Below are 18,057 nucleotides of genomic sequence, written 5' to 3' on the forward strand. Positions count from 1 at the left end.
TCAGTTCATAAATCAAAGTTTGGCTTCTAACATCAATTTCAGTCCGTGAGGGATAGAAATTGAGGAAAAGAGAAATCCTCATGTAGAAAGGGAAAGGTGGATCTCGGTGAAGTTCATAAGGATAACTTACCACAGGGCAAATAGACCCTTGAAAGGGAAAAAAGATTTTAAAAAGCTCCACTATTTTCACTTCAATAAAGTAGGCCACGTGAAATTAGTGATGGTGGGTTAGAGAAAGCGCTGGGAAGATGAATGTAGGAAAACCAGGTAAGCCAGCAAAGTTTGTTGGAGTGGTAACAGAAAGCACATTGGAGGCTAAAAAGCTGCACCAGAATGGACACCTGGTCGGATGTTGGTTAAGGAGCAAGTACCAGATCATCTTCACCTTACCTTTGCAAGTGAAAGGTTTTACTTGCATAGGCCAGGAGCAGCAAGTAAAGAGGTTACAGTATTAAGAGATACGGGATCATGTCAATCTTTGATGTTGTGAACGATGACGAGATCTGTAACTCAGAATGACTACTGCCAGAAAAAGTGCTAGTACGTGGAATTCACGATGAGACAAGAAGCGCTCAGTTATGTCGAGTGAGATTGGAGTGTTGGTGGAGAAGTGGTGATTGAAGTATTGGAAGAACTCTTGGCTCCAGCAATACAATTTGTCCCTGCTAACAATATAGTTGGGTTACAGGTGGGAGGCCTGCCTATTGTGGTTGGAAGGGCAGTGGAAAATCAGACAACTGAGGTATTACAGGAATGATATCCTGTGTGATAACAAGGTCAGAAAACCTCTAGTTGAAATAGGAGGAAAAATCAAAGAATACAGATACGAACATTTGAGGTAGAATTATCAGAGACCATATTTAATCAAGTGATTAAGACAAAGCAGAATAAGTGGAGGACAACGTGGATCTCTTCAGCTCCGATAAATTAACTGAGTTACAACAGAGAGATGAAAACCTGAAGCAGTTGTATCAGAAAGCACACACCAAAGAATCTGAGTGTTACTATGTTAAAAATAATGTCTTAAATAGGAAATGGAGACCATCACATAATCAGGCAGATGAGAAATAGGCAGAAGTTCATCACATCATATTGCCAGTGGGTTATAGAAAGCAAGAGTTGCGGGTAACACGTGAATTTCTAGTAGGAGGTCATTCAGGGGTGAGAAAAATTCGAGCTAAAATGCAAAAACATTTTATGCATAAGACTGCTTAATAATATAGCTGAAGTTTGCCAGACATGTCATGTGTCAGGTAATTGGAAAACTGCAGACAATAATAAAACCCACACCTTAATACCCATTCCTTACAAGGGTATTAATGGATTGCATAAGACCCCTACCCAAAACAAAAACTGGGAATCAGTATTTGCCAACAATAATGGATATATCCACTAGATTTGCTGAGGCCATTCCATTATGCAATATCACCGCTAAAATTATTGTAGCAGAGTTACTCAAATTTTTTAGTAGAATGGACTATCCACAGAGATACAATCAGAATAAAGATCAAATTTTACATCAAAATTATTCAAGGAAGTTGTGGACAGCTCAGGAATAAAATGATTCAAATTCACTGCATACCAGTCAGAACCGCAGCGAATACTAGAATAGCAGCTGGCATTCAAGACTATGTTATGGGCTTCTAGTCAAGACTATCCAGATGATTGGGATAAAGGAATTCCGTTTGTATCTTTAATGTCAAAAAGTACAGCAAATGAAGCAACCACCTTCAGTCCATTTGAATTAGTTTTTGGTCGAGAAGTGAGAGGGTTGCTAAGGAGAAATTGCTAAGTCAGATTCTGAGCCCACATTTGGACTATGTGTCAAATTTTAGGAAATGATTAAATAGAGCAGGGGGTTTGGCTATACACCCTTTAAAAATATCGCAGTATGCCATGAAATAGGAAGCAGACAAAATATCAGAAACTTGCAATTTTACTTGTAATGTTACTCCAGTGATAGGTGAACTTTTTAAAAGCATGGTTTGGTGGAACATGTTAAGTTGAAAGGAGACTGAGTGAGGTGAACTATCTGATAAGGACTCCAAACCGAGAAATCTCCCGAGTGTGTCATGTAAATATGCTCAAAGGTATTTTGATAGGGAAGGAAAGCGAAAGGAGAAATGTGTTACTGGTTACAACACAAAGTGAAGAACCAAGTTCAGAGAATTTCGAATTAGAGATTCCTCAAGTTAAATTGGCCAGTGAGGAAGTTGTTAAAAAACTGGGATAGATTATTGAGTTACCTTCCAGAGGAAAATCAAAATGACCTGAAAGAGTTATTGCCAATTCATGAAGAGATATGTGGAAATAAGCTGGGAAGTACTAACCTAATTATGCGTGATGTGGATATAGGAAATGCTGTTCCAGTTAAGCAACATTCTTCTAGGCTTAACCCTCACGTTGGCATAGGTTCAAAAAGCTTAAAAATGTGTTGCTGGAAAAGCGCAGCAGGTCAGGCAACATCCAAGGAACAGGAGAATCGACGTTTCGGACATAAGGGCTTATGTCGATTCTCCTCCTTTTAATGCTGCCTGACCTGCTGCATTTTTCCAGCAACACATTTTTAAGCTCTGATCTCCAGCATCTGCAGTCCCCACTTTCTCCATAGGTTCAAAAAGAGATAGAATGCATGCTCCAAGATGACATAATTGAAGTGAGTTGTAGTGACTGGCACTCACCCATAGTCATGTGCCAAAACCAGCTGGTTCCTGATGGTTCATGTGCAGACTGTCGCAAAGTCTGACTCATGTCCACTTCCACATTGGGAAGACTCTATAGAAATGTAAGTTACTTGTCTCACTTTTTCAAAGTTGGACTTAGTCAAAGGATACTGGCAGACACCTTTTATCCGAAAGAGAGGACATAATTTTAGCTTTTGTGATGCCAAATGGACTGTATCAATTTAAAGTCATGCCGTTTGGTATGGGAAATGTGTCAGCCACATTTCCTTTCTGGCTTACCCAATTGTGAGATATATATCGATGACCTGGTGACTTTTCGTCTCATGTGGAAGGAATGTTTGCAACGTTTATCCAAGTTATTTGATTGACTTTCAGGAGGCAGGCTTAGTGATAAACCTGGCTAAGAGTGAATTTGCCAAAGCCCAAATCCCATTCCTGGACCATGTTATCAGACATGGACAAATTGCCCCATGAAACGTAAAGACAATGGTTATTGGGGAGTTTCCTCTACCATCGACAAAGAGAGCAGTTCTATGATTCCTGGGGTTGAGTGGGTTTTGTCGAAAATTCATATCAAATTTTAGCAGTGTGGCTGCTTCCCTCACCGAATTGTTGAAGAAAAGCAGTTTGTCATAAGGCATTTGACAGCCTGAAAGCTGTGTTAACCACTGCCCCAGTATTAGCCATACCTAATTATGCAAAGCCATTCAAGGTGGCTATCAATGAGAGAGATGTGGGGGCAAGACAATGACGAGAGGATAGAAAGACCTATTCGATATTTCTCTAGGAAGTTGAGCATTCATCATCAGAAATATTCAACAATTGAAAAGGAGACTTTGATCTTGGTGTTGGTGTTCCAAATCTCAACATATATGTTGCCAGTAATGTGTCTAAGACAATCATCTATACTGATTATTACCCACAAAGTTTTTTGGAGGAATTTAAGGAGACAAATTCCAGTGTATTTAGATGGAATTTATTACTGTAGCCATTGAATTTTAAAATTGTACGCGTAGCAGGGTGAGATAACGTGATCGAAACATTATCAGGACTTGGATAAAAAACGGAGGCGTTTGGTGGCAGAAATAAACAGCTTTAAATAGAATGTAGTTTTGCATGTTTACATGGTTATAGTCATTGTCATTTGCATGTATTTTACTGTACTAACTAAGAGTAAGGGGTTGTAAAATGAAGCCATCTCTATATATTGATGGTTCTTTTAAGTGGGGAGGTATGACAATGCTGCCCCTTTAAGGTTATTTTGTCCATTTTCTTTCCAAGAGGGGTCATGAAGGCAAAGGTGCTGATATGTCTGGAAGTGGCTACTTCTCAATTTTGGTTTAGTTTTGCAGGCAGAAATTGCTGGTGGCAGAGAAACTTTTGCTGTGGAAAAAAGGTTCCATGCTTCAACAGATGTTTCTTGCCTGACTCTTTTTTTTTCCTGTGCAATCTCTCCTGCTTTTAAGAACCTGAGTTTGAATTTACGGTTTGCCAAGGGGTGTGTCTTTGGGTTATTGTGGGTATTGGAACAGCAATTCTGCAATTTAAGTTGCAATTTTGAGTTGGTTGGATTTTGGAATAGTGGGGTTATTCTAAATTCTGTTTTCTTTTGTTCGTGTTTCAACTGTGGTGTGTAAATAAATTCTGTTTTGCTTCAAGCCGAGTGATTTCGTCAGCTGCATCACTCCTGGAATATCCACTTTATATCTGCTTTTAAAATAAGAGAAGTTAGGGTCTGGGCTACTTCTGAAAGTGCTCTGGGGGGGGGGAGGGGTTGGCCTGGTCCATAACAAAGAAAATACCCAGAGAAGGATTCACAGATCACGTGGAGCAAGTATGAATTTTCTTTGATCTGTATTTTAGAATTTCAACATTCAAACTTGTGCAGGCTGACATGTATATTATGAAATGGAACACAGACTTTATGAATAGATGATTTCAAAGCCATTTTCCCTTTTCCCAGAATCTGTGAACTCGTTGGAGTGTATGATGAAGGAAATTTCAGCTTCAAAAATGCTTGGACGTATTTGGTTATAATTAACAACCTTTCGCAAATAGTAAGTCTTGTTATGTATCTGTATGTAATATATGTATAGTCTGCATTCTTAGTTTGTAGCATTTGATTCAATATTTTGAGCTGATTTATCTCCTCTGTTGGTCTTAGACTGAACATGTGTATATTCCATTAAATGTAGCTGAATTATCTCTCTACATTTTCCTATGAAACTTCAATTATCAATAATACTTGCAAACATCATTTGAAGTTAATCAACATATCCTTACACTTTATTTCAAGTGTACTAGTATTTATTCCTTGGCAAAAGATATGTTTTGAACTTTGTATTGATAATATGTAAAGCTGATCAAGTTTATTTGATTATCTTTTTCGATCCTGTTTTATTTTAAATTTTGAAGAAAGCTTACCGTCTTAATTCAGAAAACATCCATTGTTGTAGCAAACTGTAGTTCAAATTATGAATTAGATAACAAAAGAACTGCTTTTAAAATCGAAGAGGAAGCATTTATTTAGATGTGAACAGTATTTTGTGGACTCAAACGTATCATCATTCAGTTTTTTTTTCTCTTCATTATTATCTCATTATAACTGAAAGTGGTTTATCTATTCTATCTTTTTGGATTCATTTTTACTTTGCAGTTTGCCATGTATTGCCTTGTGCTGTTTTATAAAGTGCTGCGAAATGAACTGAACCCAATTCAACCAGTCGGCAAGTTTCTTTGTGTGAAACTGGTTGTATTCGTATCTTTCTGGTAAGGTTTTTTTTAAATTTAAAAAAAACTCCTCATTTCATATTACTGGCTAATCATTAAATATGTCTGTCATAAATATTGGGAACCAACTGAATTATTTTGTATTTTGCCAAATAGGAATACTACAATCCTGCAAATCAAGACGCTAACTGTTTGAATACCTACTGCAGAATCTGAGCCTAGTTTGTTAGTTAGCTTATTAATCAGACTGCATACTGTGTTTGTAAAAAAAAATCTTTTTCAATTCCTTCATAGGCAAGCTGCTTTGATTGCTTTACTTGTGAAAGTTGGCATAATTTCTGAGAAACACACGTGGGACTGGGAAAGTGTGGAAGCTGTTGCTACTGGCCTGCAGGTAAATGTAACCATTTCATGTTTAAGGTAATCTCTCTGGAACCTTGCAATCCTTTATTTTATTCCTGGTCTTCAAATTATGATTTTGGAGGTTTGCCTTCAAAATTAATATGTGGTAGATACATAAACAGTCAAAAATATCCAAGAGAAATATCTCCAACATGGAAACTGTTTGCGAATCACCGTTGCTGTTTTTGGTAGGTATGTGATATTTCATCTGTTAGGGCCGTGGAGAAATATTCTACCACTTAATGATCAGACACACGCTTCACATTCATCACAATTTTCCAGAGCTGGTTGCATTTATGGATTGTGCTGGGGGAGGTGTTTGAAGGTATTAAAAAGTTTTTCTTTTTGTCTATTTTGTTTTAAAGTTAGTTAATTTAACATCAGAAGGGTAGAAAATTGCAAGAGTACACCCAAGAAGTGATGTCCTCAGGGTTGGAAAATAACTGTTTGGCGAAAGATGAGTCCGACCTAGTAAATCTGATGAGCACTGGCATAGCACTCATGAGGAGAGTAAAGAGGTGGCATAACTGTTGATATTTTTCAGTACGTTTAGTTAGATTATACTGAATAGACGAGCGAAATGTGGGTTTGAGAGATTTGAAAGTGACTGGTCTTGATTGGGGAATTAATTGAATTATAGAATCACTACAGACATTCAACCTATCGAGTCTGCACCAACCTTCCAGAGAGCATCCACCCCTCACTCCCTGTCTCTGTGAAAGGAAAGCAACTGGCAGGAACACATACGAGCACTGGGAGAATGTGCTAGATTGGAATGAATTTAAAGACAAAACTGAATATTTTGTCAACCCCACCCGTGCACATACTTAGTTGATTCCAATTTGTAGTCCAGATGCTCCCTATTGCTTCCAGTGGGTGCGTCCTGTAGGTTTCAGTACGGATACAGACAGATTGCTGAAATCCCTGATCTTACTGGGACTTTTGGCTGCAGTGCCACCCGTTTCAGGAGTAGTTATTAAATGAAGAGGAGATAAGAGGGGAAGTTGAGGAATTTACTTAGTGGTTAGTAGCAGTGCTACTCGAGTTTGAGGATGGATTGTTAAGAGTGAATGGATTATTAGTGTATAAAATATACTGATCTAAAATTCCAAGTGATCCTTTTTCGTGAATTCCACAGCAGGGATTAGAAAATGGAATGGAAATGGTTTCTGCTAGGATTTTATTCCATTTGGACAACTGAGAAATGTGCTTGGGGAGGGTGAAAGAGGGCAAGTCGTTTGTTGGAGCTCCTCCCCATGTTAATTGTGGGAGTGAAAATGGAGTCTCTAGAATATCCCAGGAACTTTGCCAGGTATGCCTTAGCTATCAACAGATTTCACTGAAGACTATCATTGTGACTTCTGTCAATTCTTAGAGGGAAGGAACAAAAATATTTGCATTATAAGGTAGCTACCTGGAGAGAATGTAAACACCGTGGGCGGCACGGTGGCACAGTGGTTAGCACTGCTGCCTCACAGCGCCAGAGACCTGGGTTCATTTCCCGCCTCAGGCGACTGACTGTGTGGAGTTTGCACGTTTTCCCCATGTCTGCGTGGTGCTCCGGTTTCCTCCCACAGTCCAAAGATGTGCGGGTCAGGTGAATTGGCCATGCTAAATTGCCCGTAGTGTTAGGTAAGGGGCTAATGTAAGGGTAGGGGTATGGGTGGGTTTCGCTTCGGCGGGTCGGTGTGGACTTGTTGGGCCGAAGGGCCTGTTTCCACACTGTAAGTAATCTAATCTAATCTAAGAATCTACTGTATATAAAAAGGCCATTCAGCCTTCCTTGTGATTGCTGGTATGTATGTTCCACTCGAACCACCTCTCTGCATTTTCCTGTAACCTTATCAGCATATGCTTCCAATTACACACAGCGAATGAATGTAATTAATACAGTTAAATAATGTACTGAAAATAATTACTTCAATTGTTAGAACTCTTTGAGGATGTAACTTACACTGTGATAAAAAGAAACAAGTGGACATTGTATGAGTTGTATTTTCATGAAGCATTTGATTAGCTACCACAATAAAAGCTTGTTGCACAGAATTTGATCTAATAGTTGGAGTAAATGATTAGTTGATGGTCAGGAAATATATAGTGGTGTTAGGAAGCTTATAGAGTCATCAAAAGCATTGTAAAACAATAATGATACAGAAATCAGCCCATAACTTTTCTCTTTTCTCTGTAGAGCAATGCAGCCAGTTCCAGTCCCCCCCATTAGGTCCTGAAAGATTGTTTCCTTTGAAATCTTTTGACATCATTCATTATCTCCTCTTCACATAGGCAACTTATTCCGGATCGATACACATACTGCACTTCTTTAAAAGAAAATTCTTGCTCCCGTCCCCTTGCATCTCTTGCCTAAAACACTTAAATTTGTTTCCCGTGTCCTTTTACTGTCAATTAATTGGAACATCTTTTCTTTTATCATTGTCTAAACTTGGCTTAGATTTGTCCATTCCTGAGGAAGGGCTTTTGCCCGAAACGTCGACTCTCCTGCTCCGCGGATGCTGCCTGACCTGCTGTGCTTTTCCAGGACCGCACTCCCGACTCTAATCTCCAGCATCTGCAGTCCTCACATTCGCCTATAGTTTTGCGTACCATTAGATGACATGAGATTCAGGGAGAGCTTGGCAATTGGGTACAAAATCAGCTTACCAGCAGGAGGCAGCGATGGTTATTATTTGGACTGGAGGCCTGTGACCAATGGTATTCCACCAGGATTAGTGCCCAGGTCTACTTTTGGTTTTCATTTGTATACGTGATTTAGATGAGAGTATAGAAGAGGTGGTTAGTAAATTTGCAGATGGTGGCTAAGATTGGTGGTATAGTGTGCACTGAAGGTGGTTATCTAAAATTACAAAGGGATCTTTCTCAGTTGGGTTATTGGGATGAAGTGTAGCAAATGAAGTTTAATTTTGATAAATGCTAGATATTTTGGTAAACCAAATAAGGACAGGACTTAACCAATTAAAAGTAGGGCCTTGGGTAGTGGTGTAGAACAGAGGGACCTAGGGATTCAGGTACATTATTCTTTTTGAAGTTTACATCTTAGTTGTTGGCAGATAGATCAAGGAAAACCCTAAAGCTTTCAAATGGTACATCAGGAATAAAAGATTAGATTACAGTGTGGAAACAGGCCCTTCGGCCCAACAAGTCCACACCAACCCACTGAAGCGCAACCCACCCAGACGCATTCCCCTACATTTACCCCTTCACCTAAGACAAAGGGCAATTTAGCATGGCCAATTCACCTGACCTGCACATCTTTGGACTGTGGGAGGAAACCGGAGCACCCAGAGGAAACCCACGCAGACACGGGAAGAATGTGCAAACTCCACACAGTCAGTCGCCTGAGGCGGGAATTGAACCCGGGTCTCTGGCGCTGTGAGGCAGCAGTGCTAACCACTGTGCCACCATGCTGCCCATTAAGGCCCATTAAGATTAGGGCCAATCAAGGATAGTGGTAGGAGGTTGTGTGTGGAGTTAGAGGACTGGGGAAGCACTAAGTGAATATTTTTAATCAGTATTCAACTGGAAATAGACATTGTTGTCGAGGAGAATACTGAGATACAGGCTACTAGACTAGATGGGATTGAAGTTCACAAGGAGGAGATGTTAGCAATTCTGGAAGGTGTGAAACTAGGTACGTTCCCTGGGCCCGATGGGATTTATCCTAGGATTCTCTGGGAAGCCAGAGAGGAGATTGCAGAGCCTTGGCTTTGATCTTTATGTCATCATTGCCTACAGGAATAGTGCCAGAAGACTGGAGGATAGCAAACGTTGTTCCCTTGTTCAAGAAGGGGAGTAGGGACAACCCTGGTAATTATAGACCACTGAGCCTTCCTTCAGTTGTGGGTAAAATGTTAGAAAAGGTTATAAGAGATAGGATTTATAATCATCTTGAGAGGAATAAGTTGATTAGGGAATAGTCAACGTGGTTTTTGAAGGGTAGGCTGTGCCTCACCAACAGTATTGAGCAGGTGACCAAACGGGTGGATGAGGGTAAAGTGGTTGATGTGGAGTATATGGATTTCAGTAAGGCATTTGATACGGTTCCCCATGATAGGCTACTGCACAAAATATGGAGGCATGGGATTGAGGGTGATTTAGCGATTTGGATCAGAAATTGGCTAACTAAAAGAAGACAGAGGGTGATGGTTGATGGGAAATGTTCATCCTGGAGTTCAGTTACTAGTGGTGTACTGCAAGGATCTGTTTTGGGGACACTGCTGTTTGTCATTTTTATAAATGACCTGGAAGAGGGTGTAGAAGGATGGGTTAGTAAATTTGTAGATGACACTAAGGTCGGTAGAGTTATGGACAGTGCGGAAGGATGTTGCAGGTTCCAGAGGGACCTAGATAAGTAGTAGAGCAACTGAGAGGTGGCAAATGGAGTTTAATGTGGGAAAAGTGTGAGGTGATTCACTTTGGAAGGAGTAACAGGAATGCAGAGTACTGGGCTAATGGTAAGATCTTGGTAGTGTAGCTGAGCAGAGAGATCTCTGTGTCCATGTACATAGATCCCTGAAAGTTGCCACCCAGGTTTATAGGGTTGTTAATAAGGTATATGGTGTGTTAGCTTTTATTGGTAGAGGGATTGAGTTCAGAACCATGCGATCATGCTGCAGCTGTACAAAACTCTGGGGCGGCCGCACTTGAGTATTGTGTACAGTTCTGGTGACCGCATTATCGGAAGGATGTGGAAGCTTTGCCTGGTTTAGAGGGAAAGCCTTATGAGGAAAGGCTGAGAGACTTGAGGCTGTTTTTGTTAGAAAGAAGAAGGTTGAGAGGTGATTTAATTGAGACGTATAAAATAATCAGAGGGTTAGATAGGGTGGATAGTGAGAACCTTTTTTCCTCGGATGGTGATGGCGAACACGAGGGGATATAGCTTTAAATTGAGGGGTGATAGGACAGACGTCCAGAGGTAGTTTCTTTACTCAGTGTAGTAAGGGGCGTGGAACGGCCTGCCTGCAACAGTAGTCGACTCACCAACTTTAAGGGCATTTAAATGGTCATTGGATAGACATATGGATGAAAATGAAATACTGTAGGTTAGATGGGCTTCAGATTGGTTCCACAGGTCGGTGCAACATCGAGGGCCAAAGGGCCTGTACTGCGCTGTAATGTTCTATGACAGGTAATACAGTTTGAAGTTTAGAAGCGTGAACTGAAGCGTTGAAGTTTCTGAGAGGATTTAGGGTAGATGCTGAAAGGCTCTCTCCCTTAACTGAGGCAAAGACCCTCTTTCTAAATTCTCCAGCTAAGGGGTTTTGGCCAGGTAGAACCATGTGGAGAAATTTCTTCACTCTGACAATTGTAAGTCTTAAGAATTCACTCCCCTAGAAGATTATTAGATGTTCAGTCTCTGAGTATGATCATGATGAACTACTGAAGTTCCGACAAGCCCAAGCTGAGCTTGAGAATGTGCAGCCTTTTCTTGTGTCTGTTCATTTTATGTTCTGAGTATGAGGACTAACTAGAATTAAGATTTGTCTCACCAAAAATATTTGTTTCATCAAATGCTTTTTGTGGTTTTTCTTTCTCCCCCCAGGATTTTGTGATTTGTATTGAAATGTTTTTTGCTGCGATTGGTCATCATTATAGTTTTTCCTACAAGCCCTATGTCCAGGAAGCTGAAGAAGGCTCCTGCTTGGATTCCTTTTTTGCCATGTGGGATATCTCTGACATCAGAGCAGATATATCAGAGCAAGTACGGAATGTGGGTAAGGAACTCATGTTTAAGTGAGACTGTTCTTATTTCACGTTTTTAAAAAAAAAATCTATTTGTAAACCAAATTTCCACATCATCTTTCAGGTCTGGGCTGTCTTCTATGAATTATTTTCATTTGCAACACAGGAGGACCTGTAACCTGTTGACTCCATGTTGGTTTGCTGTGGGACAATCCAGTCAGTCTCTGTCCTCTGCTGTCTCCCCATAACTATCACTCACTGCCCATGACAGTCAAAGGAAGAAACTGTGAGTTCCAGATCATTATCACATGCTGCAGAAAGGAAGCATTTCCTCACACATTCCCTTTGCCCAGAACCTTTGTTTCCTCGTCCCCTTGTTCCCGTTAGCCCATGGTATATTTTGGCTTTGTCCAGTTGGTCCAAGCTTATCAATCTTGTACACTTCCATCAGATCTCCCCTCTCTTTCCGTTCCATCTAAAAGGAGCTTTGCCAATCTAAAAGTCGGTAAAATCCTCCATCCTTGAAACTATGTGGATAAATTTCTTCCACGCTGACACTGGGGCCCGCACGTTCTTCTTAAAGTGGACCATCAGGTTTGGGTGTCATACTCTAGTTGTGCCCCAACCCAGAATTTGTGAAGGCTCGCATTACTTCTTTCTCGTCTCTGCACCCAAATCCCGTATCCATAACACCCAAGAACCCAGACACTTTGGTCATGTTTTCAGTTTGTTCGGTCATATTAAAAGATTGTTTGTTTAGTGAATGTTGTCCAATAGCAGGAACACATCTACTGTTGGATATGATGAGCTTGCAGGCACAGGCTGGCTGAGTGCAGTTAGCATGCTGCCTACTTTGCCTGGTCAAGAGGACATGCTGTTTAATATGGCCCACCAGTAGTTTAGTCATACAGCGTTCAGACTTGGAATCAGACTGCTTCAGAAATTCCTGTCACCTCACCTTTTAGGCTGATGCAGCATCCTGTTGGTGAAGAAAATGAGACTTGTATTTATTAACAGTAAAGTTACCTGTTCGGAGCCAAAAGTAGAATTAAGGGGAAACATATGTTCATGAGCTTGCACGATGTACAGCAACTAGTGATCGGCGTAGCCATCATTATGCAAAATAGCTTTCATAGGCCATATCTCAGGTAATCTGGTGACTGGGGACCTAGCTATCCTGTTGTTATGGAAGCATTAGCCTATCAATCTCTACCAAAACGCTGCATCTAGTATGTGTTGGGATTCATAGTCATAGAGATGGACCTCACAGTAACAAACCATTCAGTCCAACCTGTCCATGCAAACCAGATATCCCAACCCAATCCCATTTGCCAGCAGTTAGCCCATATCCCTCCAAACCCTTCCTATTCATATACCCATCCATGCCTTTTAAATGCTGTAATTATGTCAGCCTCCTCCACATCCTCTGGCAGCTCATTCCATACACGTACCACCCTCTGTGTGAAACAGTTGCCCCTTAGGACTCTTTTATATCTTTCCCCTCTCACCCTAAACCTATGCCCTCTAGTTCTAGACTCCCCCACCCCAGGGAAAATACCGTCTATTTATCTTATCCATGCCCCTCATGATTTTCTGAACTTCTATAAAGTCACCCCTCAGCCTCTGATGCTCCAGGGAAAACTATCCCAGCCTATTCAGCCTCTCCTTAAAGCTCAATTCCTCCAACCCTGGCCATATCTTTGTAAATCTTTTCTGAACCCTTTCAAGTTTCACAACATCCTTTTGATAGGAAGGAGACCAGAAATGCACGCAATATTCCAACAGTGGCCTAACCAATGTCCTGTACAGCCACAACATGACCTCCCAACTCCTGTACTCAATACTCTGACCAATAAAGGAAAGCATACCAAACGCCGCCTTCACCATCCTATCTACCTGCAACTCCACTTTCAAGGAGCTATGAACCTGCACTCCAAGGTCTCTTTGTTCAGCAACACTCCCTAGGACCTTACCATTAAGTGTATAAGTCTTGCTCTGATTTGCTTTCCCAAAATGCAGCACCTTGCATTTATCGAAATTAGACTCCATCTGCCATTCTGATCAAGATCCCGTTATACTCTGGGGTTACCTTCTTCACTGTCCACTGCACCTCCAAGTTTGGTGTCATCTGCAAACTTACTAACTAAACCTCTTATGTTCACACCATTTGATTCTCAATTTTCCGCTATTTGGGGGTCTATAATACAATCCCAATAAGGTGGTCATCCCTTTCTTATTTCTCAGTTCCCCCCAAATACCATCCCTGGATGTATTCCCAAGAATATCCTCCCTAATTACCGTTGTAATGCTATCCCTTTTCAAAAATGCCACTCCCCCTCCTGTCTTGACACCCTCCATCCTTCCTATAGCATTTGTATCCTGGAACATTTTGCTGCCAGCAAGTTTTGAGAAAATTTGTAACTCAGGTTGAGGTACTGGATGTAGGTTTGCTCGCTGAGCTGGAAGGTTTGTTTTCAGACGTTTCGTCACCATACTAGGTAACATCAGCGAGCCTCTGGTGAAGCACTTTCTTTCTATTTGTGTGTTTAGGGAGGTTTACCACAAATCTAAAGGAGGATGTAACACCAGTGTTTCACCATAGGCTCATTGATGTTACCTAGTATGGTGACGAAACATCTGGAAGCAAACCTTCCAGCTCAGTGAGTAAACCTACATCCATTAAGCTGCCATTTCTTCCCTTCCCTGAGCCATGTCTCTGTAATTGCTATGGTTATCCCAGTCCCATGTTCCTAACCAGGCCCTGAGTTCATCTGCCTTCCCTGTTCTGCCTCTAGCCTTGAAATAAATGCAGTTTAATTTATCAGTCCAACCTTGTTCCTGCCTGCCCTGTTTGTTTGAGTCGCTCCTTTTTCCAGCTGTACCAGTCTGAATGATCTCTTTCCTCACTATCTCCCTGGGTCCCCGTTCACTCTCTTTCCCCCCCCCCCCCACCACCACCTTACTAGTTTAAATCCTCCCAAGTAGGATTTAAATCCTCTCGGGAGGATTTCCCTGACAGTATATTAGTCCCCTTTCAATTTAGGTGCAACCCGTCCTTCTTGTACAGGTCACTTCTACCCCAGAAGAGATTCCAATGGTCCAAAAATGTGAATCCTTCTCCCATACGCCAGCTCCTCAGCCATGCATTCATCTGCGCTGTCTTCCTATTCCTGCCCTCACTTGCTTGTAGCACTGGGAGTAATCCACATATTACTATCCTTGAGGACCTTTTTTTTTAGATTTGTGCCTACCTCTCTATAATCTCCCTTCAGAATCTCATCCTTTTCCCTTCTAATGTCGTTGGTTCCAATGTGGACAATGACCTCCTGCTGGTCTCTCTTCTCCCGTGAGTACATTCTGCACCCTCTCTGAGACATCCTTGATCCGGGCACCAGGGAAACAACACACCATTCTGCTTTGTCTCTGCTGGCCCCAGAAACGTCTCTCTGTACCTCTGACTGCAGAATCCCCTAACACAATTGATCTCTTGGAAGCTGATTTACCCCTCATTGCATTAGAGCCAGTCTCAATGTAGCTGTTCGTGCTACGTTCCCTTGAGAATCCATCACCCCCTACATTTTCCAAAACAGCATTCTTATTCCTACAATTTTGTATGCTACAAAATTAACCTCCAGGACTGCCTTTGCATTTTTCAGGACATTTACTAAATATGCCAGACTGCATTAAGACTGATACTGGAAATCAGTTTAAGATTGAGCCCAACTTAATAATAAAGCAAAGTGTGATGCACTTATGCTAGAAACTACAACATATATTAACAGACAAGATCGTATCTAAAGTAGGCAAAAAGAACCTGTACACACATTGCACCCCCTGCAGTACGAACAGGATCGTGGGGGATTATCAATCTCTGCAGTCCCATAGCAATGCCCTGACCAATCAGAGTCAACCTGCCTGCTCTGAGAGTGATGATTGACACTTAACTGCCTCTAGTGCGTCCCTATGCCAACAGTGGCCCAACCAATCAGTTTTTTTATGCTGTGTAAATTTGTCCTTTTTCATATTTGGTTTCTTGCTTCCTTGTCCTACTGAGCACAAGGATACAAGATGTGAATTTCTCTCCTTTTTTTAGCAATGACTGCTTTTAGTACAAAATTCATGTACCTTTGGTTATTAATTATATAAGGGATATGATTATTAATATATAACTTATTCTTATAAATTATAGTGAGGTTTTTGTATTTATGATCCCATACATGGTTGTGATTTCCTGAACAGCTGCTTTACATTGTCCTGCGTTGTGTTCTGATTTGCAAGCGGACTGGAGAACAGTGCCTGTTCACAACCTAGAGTTACCTGTCCGGGGAAGAGAGATGAACTCAGATTTCTCCAGTTTCCTCATTCCCCCTCCCCCCACCTTGTCTCAGTCGATTCCCTTGAACTCAGCACCGCCCTCCTAACCTGCAATCCTCTTCCTGACCTCTCCGCCCCCACCCCACTCCGGCCTATCACCCTCACCTTGACCTCCTTCCACCTATCACATCTCCATCGCCCCTCCCCCAAGTCCCTCCTCCCTACCTTTTATCTTAGCTTGCCTGGCACCCTCTCCTCATTCCTGATGAAGGGCTCCGGCCCGAAACGTCGAATTTCCTGTTCCTTGGATGCTGCCTGACCTGCTGTGCTTTAACCACCAACACATTTTCAGCTCTTACCTGTCCGGGGAAATGGCTACAGGAGCTACAACATTCCTCGACTTTGTTACTTAAGACAAGGGTGCAATATAAAGTCAGTGAAATCAAAACTGAACTTGACCAGCAAGCCTTGCACCACTACCGTCCGTACCCCAGCCCCCTCCGCTCCTGCCTACCTTTTGAAGTATATCCTTTATATTGCATTTTCTTGTTCTTCCAACCAAAATGAGTCACTTCGCGAGTTTAAAAATTCAGCTGCAGCATATTCTGTCAACTTCACCATCCTGTACGTTTCCTCAAATCTATCACTTGCATTTATAGTTTGCCATACTTAAACTTGGACCCAACATAATATTTTGAAATTGTGCTGTACATCCAATTCTAGATCATGAACATCTTTTTAGAAATTGATCATGTATTAATTCTGGGGTGAGGACTTCCCTGAAGGCTGAGTAACAGCAGTTCACCAGGTAGTTTCCATGCTGCTGCTACCAAGGACTACGGTTGCTATATTGTATTTTGTCTCTCATGTGACACATTGATCAGTTAACCTCCTGAAGTCAATTGCATTGCACTCCACAACTGTGTTAATTCACCCAAAAATTATTTTAACATATTTCCTCTTAACAAAACCATGTTTCATAATACCTGAGGTAAAATACTGTTGTTAATGATTCTGAATAGGTGATCTATTTGACTCCAAGTGTTCTCTTTGTATCTCTCCACTGGTGTCAGACAGCCTTGGTTACCCTCATACTTGTATTTTTTTTTAAAATCAGATTCCCAGCAGTTTCTTCCTGCCTGACTGCTGTACCATTTACAATCGTAAGGTGGCTTCCTCTGTCTCAAATTGCTTATTTTTTAAAAAATTACTATTTTCTTTCCAGCCATAGGTCATTTTCTTTGTTATCAATTAAAAGCCACTTTTTTAAGCGCTGTTGGTCTCCAATGGACAGTTTATATTTGGGGGTAAATTGATTATGAAGTTTTACTTATTACCAAATCTAAGACTGATGAACCCCAATCCAAAATCAGCAGTTTGAGTTAGAACCTAGAACAGTGCAGGACAGTACTGTTCAGCCCTTCAGCGCTCTATGTTGTGCTGTCCTTTTATCTTACTCTAAGATCAAACTAACCTACATACTTTGCTATCATCCAAGAGTCGCTTCAATGCCCCTAATGTCTCTGATTCTACTACCACCGCTGGCAGTGCATTCCACCCACCCACCACTCTGTGTAAAGAACCTACCTCTCACATCTCCCCTCAATTAGGGGATCATCTTAAAATTATGCCCTCCTGTGAAAGCTATTTCCACCCTGAGAAATAGAGTGGATAGCCAGAGACTATCTATGCCTCTCAACATCTTGTACCCCTCTATCAAGTCAGCTTTCATCCTTCTTTCTTCCAATGAGAAAAGCTCTAGCTCACTCAAACTTTCCTCATACAACATGCCCTCCAGACCAGGCAGCATCCTGGTAAATCCCCTCTGCACCCTCTCCAGGGCTTCCATATCTTTCCAGAACTGAATACAATATTCCGTGTGTGGTCTAACCAGGGTTTTATAGAACTGCATCATAACCTCACAGCTCTTAAACTCAATCCCCCTGCTAATGAAAGCCAACACACCATATGACTTCTTAACAACCCTATTCACTTGGATGGAAAAGCGCATCAGGTCAGGCAGCATCAAAGGAGCAGGAGAATCAACATTTCAGGAATCCTGAAGAAGGGCTTATGCCCGAAATGTCGATTCTCCTGCTCCTTGGATGCTGCCTGACTTGCTGCGCTTTTCCAGCAACACATTTTTAAGCTCTGATCCACAGCACCTGCAGTCCTCACTTTCTCCTATTCACTTGGATGGTAACTTTGTGCGATTTATGGACATGGACTC

At 41.4% G+C, this 18,057-nt stretch overlaps 1 protein-coding gene across 2 annotated transcripts in view; it reads left to right on the forward strand.

Annotated features, from left to right (window-relative positions):
• The window catches only part of tmem184c (transmembrane protein 184C), a 47,680-nt gene that overhangs the window by 24,618 nt on the left and 5,005 nt on the right, over window positions 1-18,057 (forward strand). The window contains exons 6-9 of one of the 2 annotated variants that reach the window (XM_060827220.1): window positions 4,648-4,741; window positions 5,341-5,453; window positions 5,709-5,808; window positions 11,374-11,545. In XM_060827220.1, coding sequence (XP_060683203.1) covers window positions 4,648-4,741; window positions 5,341-5,453; window positions 5,709-5,808; window positions 11,374-11,545 — 479 coding nt within the window. The remainder of the gene's footprint in view (window positions 1-4,647; window positions 4,742-5,340; window positions 5,454-5,708; window positions 5,809-11,373; window positions 11,546-18,057) is intronic. The other variant, XM_060827230.1, reaches the window with a different exon arrangement.

The sequence above is a fragment of the Hemiscyllium ocellatum genome, chromosome 1, assembly GCF_020745735.1.
Source record: "Hemiscyllium ocellatum isolate sHemOce1 chromosome 1, sHemOce1.pat.X.cur, whole genome shotgun sequence".
In the NCBI taxonomy this organism is placed as follows: domain Eukaryota; kingdom Metazoa; phylum Chordata; class Chondrichthyes; order Orectolobiformes; family Hemiscylliidae; genus Hemiscyllium; species Hemiscyllium ocellatum.